The sequence below is a fragment of the Hippopotamus amphibius genome, chromosome 4, assembly GCF_030028045.1.
Source record: "Hippopotamus amphibius kiboko isolate mHipAmp2 chromosome 4, mHipAmp2.hap2, whole genome shotgun sequence".
NCBI classification, from domain to species: domain Eukaryota; kingdom Metazoa; phylum Chordata; class Mammalia; order Artiodactyla; family Hippopotamidae; genus Hippopotamus; species Hippopotamus amphibius.
In genome coordinates, this window is record NC_080189.1 from 187688292 (window position 1) to 187701575 (window position 13284).

At 59.6% G+C, this 13284-nt stretch overlaps 1 gene segment (V, D, J or C); it reads right to left on the bottom strand.

Annotated features, from left to right (window-relative positions):
- Positions 1 to 242: 242 nt before the first annotated feature.
- Positions 243 to 11935, bottom strand: LOC130852007 (immunoglobulin heavy constant gamma 4-like). The segment is given in 6 exon segments: positions 243 to 326; positions 590 to 723; positions 2295 to 2615; positions 2700 to 3029; positions 3535 to 3828; positions 11896 to 11935. Coding segments are annotated over 6 exon segments (1203 nt in total).
- Positions 11936 to 13284: the final 1349 nt, after the last annotated feature.

Sequence of the window (13284 nt, forward strand, 5' to 3'; positions counted from 1 at the left end):
CCTGCTGCCGCGTGGAGGCCGGCGGGGGCCATCAGCCAGGTCGGGGCATCACCTGGCGGCCCCTCGGGTCCCCGGGGAGGGCGGGGGCAGGGGTGGCGGGCAGGAGGCCAGAGGCCGGAGGCGCAGGCGACGGCGGCCGTGAGCGCGGAGGTTGGCGAGGTGTGCGGGCGGAGGCGCAGGCCTGGCGCAGGCGGTGTGGTCCTGGCGGGGCTGGGTGGCCCTGCACGCAGCCGACGTGAGCCCTAGGCGCCCTGCCCGATCATGTTTCTGTAGTCGGGGATGACGGTGCGCTTCAGCCCCACCACCGACGAGAAGATCCACTTTACCTGAGGGGGCGGGTGAGTCAGCCTGGGGCCCCCCGGTCCCCCCAGGCCTGCCCCCCTTCCCCCGGGCGGCCAGACAAGGAGGGTATGCAGGGGAGACGGGGACGTGATGGGGACAGGGCAGGGCAGTGATGGGGACAGGGAGGGGACGGTGTTAGAACAGTGTGGACACTGTGTTGGGACCCTGTGGGGACAGTGAAGGGACAGGTGGGGACAGAGTGGGGACACGGGGACCTTGAGGGCTCCCCGGTGCCCGGCCCACCCACCTTGAAGAGGGTCACGGTGGCGCTGTAGCACACGCTGAGCAGGAAGAGCGTGATGAAGATGGAGATGGTGGTCCACAGCCCATCCAGCTCCCCTTCCTGGGCGTCGGCACAGCTCTCCTCCTCCAGGAGCAGTTCTGCACAGGGAAGGGGTGGTCAGTGCTGTGCCTGCCCGTGGGGGCTGGGCAGGGTCACTGGGGCCTGAGCACAGCTCCCAGTGTGGTTGGTGGGGTTGGCGGGAGTTGAGACGGGCCAGGGGCACCTGAGGTCCGTCGCGGGCACCAGCCCCAGCCCCCAGTGCCTCCAGCCTGGGCCCCAGTCTCGGCCTGGCCAGTGTGTCCTGCTCTGTCCCCTGTGCTGTGCCCTGAGTTGGGCCCTCTGGGGGAGGGTGGCCGGACCCCGCAGAGGACAGTGCCTCAGGCCCCTGCCTCCTCTCCCCCTGGGGGCAGGTGCAGAGGGCGGGAGGGCCAGCAGAGCCCGTGCCTCGTGGACCCTGCCCCAGGGCGTGGCCAGGACGGGGTGGGGCTGTGTCCCTGCGCAGCAGGGGTGGGCGTGCCGGGAGGAGCGGGCTGTGGGGGGATTTCGGCCTGTTAGGGAGGGGAGGGGGTGCCCCAGGGAAGAGGAGGGACGGTGTGTGAGCTGCTCAGTGTGGTCAGTGTGGGGAAGCAGCGCTGAGCAGCCCGTGGACGGAGAGGGTGGGACGAGGCTGGTGTGCACGGTGAGGGTTCATGAGACCAGCTCTGTGGTCTGGTCTGGGCCGTGTGGTGCCCCTGTGTGAGGCCCCGTGTGCAGGGCCTGCGTGTGTCATGCATGCGGGTGTGAGATGTGGGTGTACTGTGCACGCGTGTCCGTGCGCAGGTGTGTGTGTGTAGATGAGGGCGGTGTGCGGGCTGGCATGGCTCAGCGGGCAGGTGGGGCTCGTTTTCCGTGGCTCTGGGCTCGGTGTGCACGGGGCTGTGTGGACGGTCCCTCCCCTGGGCACTCAGGGCCTCCTGGCCTGGCCCTTTGGGGCACAGGAGTCCTTGTCCCCCGAGGGCACAGGCCTGGTGTGGCAGGGACACGCGGGGCAGAGCCGCCTGCCTGAGGCAGGGTGGGGGCCTGCTCTGCAGTGCCTGAGCGTGCAGCGGGGCCGTCCCTGCAGTGTGGGCCATGCGTGGTTCCCGTGAGGCCACAGAGCCACACGTGGACTCTGGAGACAGGGGACAGGAACCCGGGGAGAAGGCCGGGCCACTGTGCCACAGCTTGGGCTGGAACAGGGGCGGGCAGACGTGGGCACTCATGTCCCCGAGGGTCTCTGCGGGGCCTCTCCCGTTGCCGTGCACACAGGGCAGCCAGAGCCGCTGCTGGCTGGAGGCCGGCCGGAGGAGCTGTCCCCTCTGCCAAAGGCCCTCCCCGGCCTCGGGCAGCCTCCAGGTGGCCCGTGCAGACCCGCGCGCTCTGGGTCGGTGCCCGAGAGGGACCTCCCCCAGTGATGGTGACCCCTGTGGCCCAGGGCCGGCCACCCCTGCCCCGCAGGCCCGGCGTGCGCCGGGGCTCTGCCTCGGAAAGAACGTGACAGCATTGCGGGGTCCCAGGGCGGCGCTGGGTGCTTTATTTCATGGCGGCCCCGGAGGAATGTACACGGGCTGGGCATCAGGCGTCCTCGCTGGACCCTGGAGCCCGTGGGGGAGGGCGGGCTCGCTGGGGCACCGGCGTGTGGCTCATTTACCCGGAGACTTGGAGATGGTCTTCTGTGTGAGGTGACTGGGTAGAGCTTCGTGCATCACGACACACGTGTAGGTGTCTCCCTGCTGCCAGCTGCTCCTGTCCACCCTGAGCCTGCTGTACAGGAAGAAGGAGCCGTCGGCGTCCAGCAGGGGTTTGGTCGTGCGGTAATTGCTCTCCGACACAGCCTGCCCTTTCCTCTGCCACTCCACGTTGACGTCGCTCGGATAGAAGCCGATGACCATGCAGGTTACACTGACCGTGCTCTTGGTCAGCTCTTCCTGGGGTGGGGCCAGAACGTACACCTGCGGCTCCCGGGGCTGCCCTGTGGGGACAGGCCTTGCTGTTAGCCCGATGGTCACTTTGAGTGGCAGCATGGGACCCTCCCGCACCCTTCACCCAGGCCCACCTTCGGCCCTGGAGATGGTCTTCTCGATGGCAGTTGGGAGGTCTTGGTGTTTGACCTTGCACTTGAACTGCTTTCCCTGAAGCCAGTCCTGGTGCTGGATGGGCAGGGCGCTGACCACGTGGTAAGTGCTGTTGAACTGCTCCTGCCTTGGCTTCGTCTTGGCCGTGTGCACCTCCACCTCACCCACGAACCAGTGGATTTCCACATTGGGGTGATCACGGCTCACATCCACCACCAAGCATGTGACCTCGGGCGTTCGGGAGATTGTGAGGATGTCCTTGGGTTTTGGGGGGAAGATGAAGACGGATGGTCCTCCCCGGATCTCACAGGCTGGGAGGGGAGACACGGTGGAAGGGGTCAGCACCCGGGCAGACCTCCTCTTGGGATCCCAAGCTCCCCACAACCCTGTGCAATGCCTGGACGTGGTCCACCTCCGAATGGCAGAGGGTGAGGCCAGGCAACTTACGTGGGCATCTGGGACACCTGGAGCAGGGTGTTGCGCCCCGGATCTCTGCAGAGAGAACACAATGGGGGTTACCAGGAGCGGGGGTGGGCTCAGGGCAGGACTAAGCTTTTGCAGGTCTGAGTCCATTTCCCGGCTCTCTGGGTCGAGGGTCTGGGGAAGGTGTCCAGCCTGTACCCACATAGACCTGGCAGAAAGGCCCAGAGAACCCCCTCCCTGAGCCTGGGAGGCCTTCAGCTGAGGGAGACAGGCAGGGCCTCCCCTGACATCCCGGGAGGGGTTCGCCATCCCTTGTCCATGGCTGCCCCGTCGGGAGGGCTGACCCTGGGGCTGACTCGTCGTGGACACCCTCCCTGCGGCCCGTCCTCTCACCGATTTTCTTGTCCACCTTGGTGCTGCTGGCCGGGTGGGCTACATTGCAGGTGAAGGTCTTTCCAAAAGAGGTGCCGGCGGGCACAGTCACAATGCTGCTGAGGGAGTGGAGCCCTGAGGAGTGCTGGACGGACGGGAAGGTGTGCACGCCGCTGGACAGGGCGCCCGAGTTCCAGGTCACGGTCACGGGCTCCGGGACGTAGTTGGAGACCAGGCAGCCCACGGCCACTGTGGAACTAGGTGTGTGGCCGCAGGCAACAGGTAGAGGATAGACGGTGGGGGCCGTGGCGGAGGCTGTGAGAGAGGAGGCCGTGTGACCGCCAGGGTCTCACCCCGGGAGGCTCGGGCAGGGCACCCGCTGTGCAGGCCTGGGCACCGCTGAGCCCAGAGACCCTGTGCTCCCAGAGGGTGTGAAGACCCGCGGCTGGGCGTGGCTCTGTGCCTCCCAGGGGTCTGCCTCTGCAGCTGTCGCTCCAGACACAGCTGGGGGTCAGTGCTGGGGGACCACCTGGTTAGAGCCCCCGGGGCCCTGCCCTCCATGGGTGCCTGGCCCGATGGGGCCCTGTGTCTGAGCCCTGACCGGTGGCTCCTGCCTCCTGCGCCCCCTGGCCTGCTGCCCCAGCCTGGCAGGGCCTCTGCCACGCACTGGCCCTGCTCTGCTCACGGCCCCTCCTCCTGGCCTGCTCTGTGCCCCCAGGTCCGGCGTCTTCTGGGCCAGCTCTGGCCCTCTGCATCCCTGGAGCATTGCACCGCCCCTGGCCTTCTTCTCCTGCACGGCCCTAGCAGCCCAGCCCCACTCCCTGGCCAGACCTGTCCGCTGTGACCCTGGTCTGCTCAGCGCAGGCCTGCAGGCCTGTCTGTGGCCTGAAAGGGCCCCTCATGTCCCCCCGGCTGGGTTCACTGCCCTGTCAACCCACCTCACTTTGGCACGTCCACCCCTCTGTCTCAGGTCCCCATAGTTGCCTGGAAGAGGTTGGGGACCCTGGGCCCATGCACCGTGGCCCATCGTGTCCCCTCAGGGCTGCCTGTGCCCCTTCAGCCCAGAGACCTTCCCTCCTAGGGTCCCCTCCCCACCCGGCCTTGCCCACCACCCGGCCCCTCTCGCCAGACCAGGGCTCGGTTTAGCTCAGCCTTATGGCCCGGACTCCAGGGCTCGTGGGGCAGCCCCTGCCTTCCCAGCCGCCCGCCCCCCGCACAATCCTTCCTGTTCCCCTGAATTCCTGGAGTAGCCCCCTGCCCCCCCAGCTCCCTGCCTCCTGCACCACCCTGCCTGCTCCCTGACTCCAGGGGTCCCCCCTGCCCCTCTCTTCCCAGCTCCCCACCCCTGCACCACCCTGCCTGCTCCCTGACTCCTGGGGTCCCCCCTGCCCCTCTCTTCCCAGCTCCCCACCCCTGCACCACCCTGCCTGCTCCCTGACTCCTGGGGTCCCCCCTGTCCCCCCGGCCCCCGGAGCTCCCGGCCGGGGCCGCTGCCCTCCTCTCTGTGCCCTCCGTTCTCCTCCTCCAGCTGCTCCCTCACCCGCCTCCAGCCCCTCCTCCTGGCCCCTCAGCTGAGCCCGGGCCGCCTGTCCCTCGAGGGTCCAGCCTCTGCCCCTCTGAGCTCCGGGTCCCCAGCTCAGGCCTGAGCCCTCCCTGCCCTCGTGCCCCTGCTCCCCTGGCCCTGGGCCCTGGGCACACACCAGGTGCCCCCCCACCCCTGGCTCCTGTGGGACTGCCTGCTCGGCCCCCACTGCCAGCTGCCCTGCCCCCTGCGCCCACAGCGCCCTTGGCTCAGGGGCCTGGGCTCAGCTCACGGCAGCGGTGTCCTCCGGTGGCTGGGCTCACCCGGAGCCAGACTGCCCAGGGTCCCCGGAGCGCTGGGCCTACAGCTGCAACTGGCCTGCCCGCTGCCCCCTGCAACCCTGTCCTGCTCACCTGCAAACCCCAGTGGCCTGTTCCGCTGAGGTCCTGGGCCGGACCCTGCCTTCCCAGCCCCTTGTTCAGATGCACAAGCCCTTCCTGTTCCCCCAAAGCTTCCAGCACAGCCCCCTGCCTTCCAAGCCCCCTGCTCAGCTACAGAAGCTCCCCCTGCTCCCCGAAAGCTCCAGGGGCAGCTCCTTGACCTCCCAGCCCCGTGCTCACCTGCACAAGCTCTACTAGCTCCCCAAAGCTCTCTAGCCATCCTCTGTCTTCCAGACCTCTGGTCCCCTGCAAAAGCTCGTCTCGCCAGAGCTCCCGTGGCAACTCAAGCCCCTGCCCTCCACTTTGCCTGTTCCAATTCACAAGGTCTACCTGCTCCCCACAAACTCCTTAGCCAGTCTCCCACACTCCCAGCCCCGTGCTCACTTGCACAGCTCTACTTGCTCCCCCACAGACCCCACGCTGGTCTAAAACCCCACCAGCCCCTGCTCACCTGCACAAGCGGCACCGGCTCCCCCAAATCACCCAGAACAGCTCCCCGGCCTCCCAGCTCTGTGCTCACCTGCACAAACTCTATCCGCTCCCCAAGCTCTCGGGGCAGCCTCTGGTCCCCTGCTCTCCCTGGCCCCCGGTCCCCGGCTGCCTCCCTGCCCTTGTCCCGGGGCTCTGGCCCTCAGTGGGCCCTGGCCCTCTGCCCACCCTGAGCCCTCACCCTCGTGCAGCTCCACTCCTGACCCCGCTCTTTCCAGGGCTGAGCTGTGTTCCCTGCAGGCACTAGGTGCCCACCCCGGCCCCGGCCGGCTCTCCCCTGGCAGAGCCCCTGTCCCGCCCTGGGCCCCTCCCGGAGGAGCCCCTGTGAGGAGCCTCCCCGCTCCGTCTCCCACCACCCCGGATCCTGCTCTGGTCCCGTCTCCCTCAGGCCCGGGCTCCGGCGGCCCCTCCTGTAGCCTGTGGAGCTGGGTGCTCAGCCCTGTGCTGGCAGCTCTGGGCACACGGGAGCCCGGGCCAGCACGGCCTGCTCTGCTCCCGGCCCTCCTGCCACCCTGGGCCCCGGCCCCAGCCCTGACCCCAGCCACCCCGTCCGACCCTGTCCTGGGACTCTAGCTGGCTCCACGGTGCTGGACAGGACCCTTACCTCTCCCCACACACCCGGGGGTCCTCTTTCTCCCCTGTGCTGAGCCAGCATCCTCCCTGTGTCCTCAGCTCGGACCCACCTGTGCACCCGGGCCTCGTCCTCAGCCCCAGCCCAGCCCTGTGGCTGCAGCACACCTGGCCCTGCGAAGCCCTCAGGCTCCCGTCCCCCAGCCCATCACGGTCCTCGGAGGCCCAGCAGTCCCCCGAGCTCCGCCGGCCTCTGGGCACCAGCACTGTGGGTGTGGGCATGTCCCTGCCAGGGCTCCCTAGTGCCTGCGCCGGGCCAGCACCGTGACCCGTGGGCAGCCTGCCCTCCCCGTGCCAGCTCGGCTGCTCCGGCCCCTCTGTGGGGTCCCCGAGGCCCGTCTTGCCTCCACGGCTCCCATCCCACGCCCCGTGTCCTGATCCTCGTGGACCGCACTCACCGAGGGTGGGGGTGGTGGACGCGGCTCCCCTGCAGCCCTGGGCTCCGTGTCCCCTCCCAGCTCTGACCCCAGGCACATGTGGCTCCTCGCGGCTGCACTGTGTGTCTGCAGCCCTGCTTCCTAGGACTTGGTAACCTGCCCCGGAGTTGTAAACTCCCTGCCCGCAACCTAAACACTAAGAAGTGGATTGAAACCAGGTCCACCACTTGCTTCCTGAAGTTCCCTTTTCTTCTGGGTGGTTTCTGTCTCAGAGGGCCTGGGGGAGTCCAGATGCACACGAGGTGCCTCTTGTGGGTGCAGGTTGTGGGGTGAGTGGTGCCCTGGGACCCAGGGGAGAGAGTGGGAACCGCGGCCGTCACGGCTCTCACCTTCGGCAGGGATTCTGCCTGGTTGGCCCACCGCAGCCTGGGTTCCAGGCCCCTGTCGTGAGCCCTGTGTGCCCCCGAGCCCGGTGGGCACTGTTCCTGGCCCCGGAGAGCTGTGGCTGGGTCCAGGCTGTAGCCCGGCCTCGGGCCTTGTCCCGCTCCCTGCCCATGTGGCCTGCCCCTCAGACCGCTGTCTTCCTCTGGGTCCCCGCCCCTTCCCTCCTCCTCTCCCCGGCTCCTACCGTGGCCCCGATACCTGACGAAAGGCCAATGCAGCATCCCCGGGAAGAGGGCGGCTGTGCTGCTGCCACTGCTGTCCTCCGGAGGTCAGAGTCCACGGTGGTCCCTGGGGCCTGAAAATGGCCATCCAGCTGAGAGAGAACGTGCAGGCCCTGCACTGCTGTGTGGGCTGAGACTGGCCGTCCTGTCTGCGGGGGACACGAAGCCTCAGTTTCTCGTTTCTTTGAGTGCTGCAGCACGCCCTACGTCCTGTGTGCTCCCCCAGCGCCGTCCCGTTCTTTCAACATCAGGGCTGGGATGGGGATCCCGGGAGACGTGTAGCCCCCGCTCAAGAAGTGCTGTGTGTGGAGGTCTTGTTCTCGGAGAGACAGCAGTGAGCGGTCCTGAAGCAGGATCTTAGTTCCCCAGGAGCTGAACCTGCGTAGCCTGCGTGAGAACCAGGAATCCTAGCTGCTCGTCCACCGGGAGCTCTGGCTCTTGCCCCGTTTGAAAGCAAGAATGTTTCGAGGAGGAAAAACTGCACAGAGAGGTACCAAGTTTATTAGCAGAGACACAGCGCAGATGTGGGAGCACACGGAGAAGCAGTTTATGTACGTAAGAGCAAGGCAGGAGCACCCCCCGGAGAAAGGCTGCGGGCTTCCTCCCTTTGAGGAGGGGTGCAGTGGAGAGGCGGGAGATGCTTCACGGAGGCGTAGTCCTTCCGGGTCTCTGCTCCCCGCTGGCCAACCAGCTCGCCTCTTCTCCCTCACCTGGCCTGTCCCGGGGCCCTCCCATGTGCGTGCGCGTGTTTTTGCCGAGACGGATTCCAGCGCGAAGGCTAAGGGGGAGTTTGGCAGCACTTGCTGTGGGGGGACGCCCCTCCCTTTCTGGCGCCCGAGGAGCCTTCCTGTGCGTGTGGCGTCGGGGAGGCTTCCCGGACCTCAGGAGTGATAGATGCGGTCGTCTCGTCGCTCTCCTGCAGCAGGGCTCAGCTCCTGCCACGCCCTTGGTCCTTGGAGGGTCCAGGGAGAACGAAGCTCCCATGTGCTCTGCGTGGCCAGCTCCAGCTGTTCAGCCCGGGGGCCCGCCTATCTCCTACCTCGAGTCCCACCGAGAGACGCGAACCCCACGAAATCTTTATTGGGAGGATGAAGGGTGAAGGTCTGTCTTCCGTAGCTCCTTCAGGCTGGCATGGGGCTCACAGAGCCTACCCAGCTGGGGTCACGGAGCTCTTGCCCTATCTCGTTAAGGGGCTCCAGGGCAGCTTCTGTTGCTGTTCCAGCAGGATCTGTCCTGCACCGTGGCTGGAATCTCTGTACCACGGTCCTCTTGTCTAGAAGACTTGTGTTCTAGAGAGAACACATGAGACAAGTCGGTTAAAAGAAGACAGGGGTCAAAGATCAGTAAAAGAATTATTGTAACCACAGGCCCAAGCAGGAGTAGTCAGTGCTCGGGTGACCCTGTCCGAAGGGATGGAGCCATCTGGCACGGTAATGTGTATTTTTTTAAAAGATTTTTTTTTGATGTGGACCATTTTTAAAGCTTTATTGAAGTTGCTACAATATTGCTTCTGTCTTAGTTTTTTTAAATAAATGGATTAATGTTTGGCTGAGTTGGGTCTCTGCTGCTGGGCGGGCTTGCTCTAGCTGTGGTGAGCTGGGACCACGCTTTGCTGTGGTGCGTGCGCTTCTCACTGTGGTGGCTTCTCTCTTGCTGCGTAGCCCAGGCTTTAGGTGCACTGGCTTCGGGTGTTGTGGTGCGTGGGCTCAGTAGTTGTGGCATGTAGGCTCCGCAGTTGTGGCGCATGGGCTTAGCTGCTCCACGGCATGTGGGATCTTCCCAGACCAAGGCTCGACCCGGTGTCCCCTGCATTGGCAGGTGGATTCTTAACCACTGCGCCACCAGGTTTGGTTTTTTGGCCATGACATCCTTTTTTATTGGCCCCGTGTGACTGATGTAGGTGTACCAGACCCAGTTAGAAGTAGCTGCACCACCTGAGCGTGGATAGACAAAATCGATCTCATTTCTCTTCAGGAGAGTAAGCCTGAAACCCAGTCTGGAGCTGGCATTTTGAAGAGACTTGTAGCCAGGTGGCCAGTTGTGTGGTTTTATCTAAGTAGGTTTTAACCTTTGTGGTATTAATATATAAATAACAGGTGCTGTTTGTCACCGTACGTGTTTCTTCTTCTTGTTTCCACATGATCTAAAGCAATTTCATTGTCTACAATGTAATAGGTACAAGAGGAGACCTTGAAAACCTAAGGTTGCAGCTGGTATGGTCTTGAGCGTGGCTGATGGCCTCAAGCCTGACACAGCTCCTAAAACCTAACTTCTCAGCAGTACAAGGACGTGTCTGAAATCACACCCATAGTGTCACCTAGTATTACCTTGGATGTCTGACCACAGTTCTTCCGTCTTGACTTTTAACTGTACGTTTCCCTTTAGGAGTCAAAACAGGTGTCACCATCAATGATGTTTCTCTAGGTATGAGAAGATGCAAGAATTTGGGCTCCTAAAATCTTCTCCTGAAAGTGTCTCCCTGAAGGCCTGTCCTGCCAGGTGCTCCCAGAACACAGAGTCAGTGCCTCGTTCCTGATCTCCACTCTGAACTCGTTTCAGGAGGTGTGGACGGTGAGCAGCTTGCAGCAGCTCGTGGTTTAATCCTTGTAGAGGTAGGCAGCAAGTGCCAGGTCCCAGCTGGCAGGGGGCCTTCCTGGGCGTGAATTTGACCATGGTTTGGGGGCATTTCATGCCCATTTCATCCCACGGTGCTAGGAGTGCTCGTTCCCAGGTCTGGCCAAGCTTTTGCTGTCAGGCCATTCCACGTGCTGTGACTGGACTAGGCGTTGTTCACAGTAGCCAAAAGGCTCCTGACCCCCTGCCTTACTGGTCTCTTTACGGTCCAGGAAAGCGTCCCCTCTGGTTGCTTCATCCCGTCTTTAGGGTTACACTGTTGCAGTCATCGCTCTCATATGGGACTGTATACCATCATTTTACCAGGGGTGCGGTCGCACATTTGGTAACGTAAGAAATAATTTTGTAAAACAGGCAATAAAAAAAATAACATAGCCAGCAGTATTAGTAAGGCCATGAGCAAGAATTTAAGTCAAGGGCTTTCCTTAGGTGCAGCCTAGCATACCCCCAAGGTTGTCTGACCTAGCCTGTTTTGTGTGATGTTACTAGGCTGGTTCCTTTAAATTTAAACGACCGCAGCCTGGTGTTCCTCTCCTGCTTGTAGATAATGGAGCATCTGATCTTTATCCAGAGACTGATTACGAAGTTAAGCTTCAGAAACAAACTTAGATCATCCTTTTAATAGTTGAATTAAATCTTGTAATGATATAACATAACCGCACAGGACCATCTGGGAAGTGAGTCTTAGTAAATACAGACCTCAGGTAACAAACCTAGAATTTAACATTTAGTGAAACATAGTCCTCCTTTTCCCCTAAAATTACCCTCACCTCCATTAAACATGGCCTAATCAAGACTCGTTTGTTTTTAAAATGTCTGCTCCATTGACCATATAGGTTTCTCTATGCTGACTCTGATGTAGTTCCTTAGAAGGAGTTTCAGACTAAATTCACAAAAGGCCTCCTAAGGCCAAGAAGGCCATGCCAAAGGCCTGCCGTCAGATGGTTCCTAGCTGAAAGGTTCCCTTCTAGAGGTCCCCCAAATATTTTGAGACTCCTGTACATGTCGGGACACAGTCTTTTTTATTTACCTGACGAGGCTGCTTGTAATCCAGGCGTCTCCAGTTTCTGGAGGGACCCGGCAGAGAGAAAAGAGAGAGGTTTTAAGGTTTCCCACAGGTGTAAGTCAGCTAACTGTTGTAAACTATGAGCAGCTTGCAGAGAAGGGCTTCCCTGTATCTGAAAAACAAAAACGAGAAGCCTGTTATACACCAGCCAGAAGTCATAAAAATTGTAATCACCTTTAGCAGTTCACGGAATCCCATGTCATTAGTTTTTGTTTGTTGGAGTCCAGTTTCTCCGTTAGTTTTGTTGACCTCGCGTGATTACTGGGGATAAAGTGACAGTGATAATTTCAAGAAGCTTGTGAGGTGTGGGGTTAAGGCTTGAGCGATTTGTCCCGTGAAGTGGGTGCCGCGATCACCGGAGACTGTGGAATGGATACCCCAAGCAGAAAGCGCGTTTTCTAACCACTTACTTTTTCATTGTGAGGGCATCAGCCTTGCGGCCAGGGAAGGCTTTAACCCCCCAAATAAAACATGAGGTTTGGCAGGGAGCCAGGAAGAGCCAAGCGGCCGTCTGGGGTTTCCCACAGCCCTGGCTGTTTAATGTGCAGTTATTGTTTACCCGTTTTAATGTCTCTGATTTCGGAGTAGACCGCGGCCATGCTGCGAGGACATCAGGATGGCAGGAGACGGACACTGAGGCGTTAATCTTTTCGTAGGAGCGGAATGGACTTTGTCTGAATGTGCCACGATCTTCACAGATTCTGCTCTTGCTGTCTTTTATCTGACAACGTTTCTCCTGTCATTTGATCTCTCCAGTAATCCCGGTTAGTTTAATATATATTTTTTGAGATACCTCGGGGCCCTCTGAGGCACCTCAAAGTTAGCTGGAGGTCAGAAGAACTTTAAGTAGAATTTGACACTTGGGAAGTTTGTTAAAAATATCAAAAAGTTTTAAAACATTTCGTCAAATAGGATCACAGGTCATTGTGCGATAATACTTATTTACTCAACCAAAGTGGCAAAAGATTTCAAAAGCAAATATAAATCACTTAAAGGCAAACACATTCACACAGTCTGTTACCAAAGGCAGCATCCCAAGAAAACGTCGTTCTCTTCAGAGAGAGAAAACCAAGTTCCAGTCCTCACTGATAACACACATTCTGCGTGCTTCACACCCTGGAATATCTCCCTTATCCTTTTAATAGCTTTAATAATGTGTTATAATTTTTAATGCTTAAAAACCTTAATCTCTAGTGAAAACCAAGGAAAAGAAATTTGGAACTGTTGGTCACAATGGCATTTTCCGATTAGCAACCTTAAGAACACATTCCATAACCTCTAAAAACTTTCACAAAGCACAATTTCTTTCCTCAGCGTGGTGCAAGGCATGTGTCTAATAAACCCAAACATCTTTAGTTTCCCTCTTCAAGAATACAAAAGGTAAATGTAGATTTGTTCAGCAACCAATATTCCAGTAATGTATCTTAAAAATGATTTAAACCTTTACTGAGTTCTTATCATTTGCCATAATTTAGCAAAACTCTAGGCTTTCAAGTTACCAAAAATCTCTAAAAACTAAAACATTAAAAAAACCCCAGAACAAAAAACATAATTACATTCAAAGTGTACAGACGTTGGAACACATATAAGATATCAATTCAGCACTGAATATTTCCTAGATCGCGTGAACCTGAAATTTATTTAGCTTAGTCTCTCTTGTATTAGAATTGTTTGATTTGTAAGTGCTTACTTTTAAAAAGCCAATTAAACAGAGCTCCTTTACAAATTAACCTCAGCGATATTATCCAAAGACAAAGATACACACTGAGGCATACACATATTCAGACAGACAGACAGGCAGGCAGACAGACATCTCATAGTTTCCACTTGAGGTTTAAGTGTCTCTTTGTCTCTTTTTTCTTTCTTGGCTTGAAGTTCTAGTAATTAACCCAAGGCTGAAGTCTCAGGCAAAGCACCCTATGTTTGTATTTCAAGGATATGATAAGAG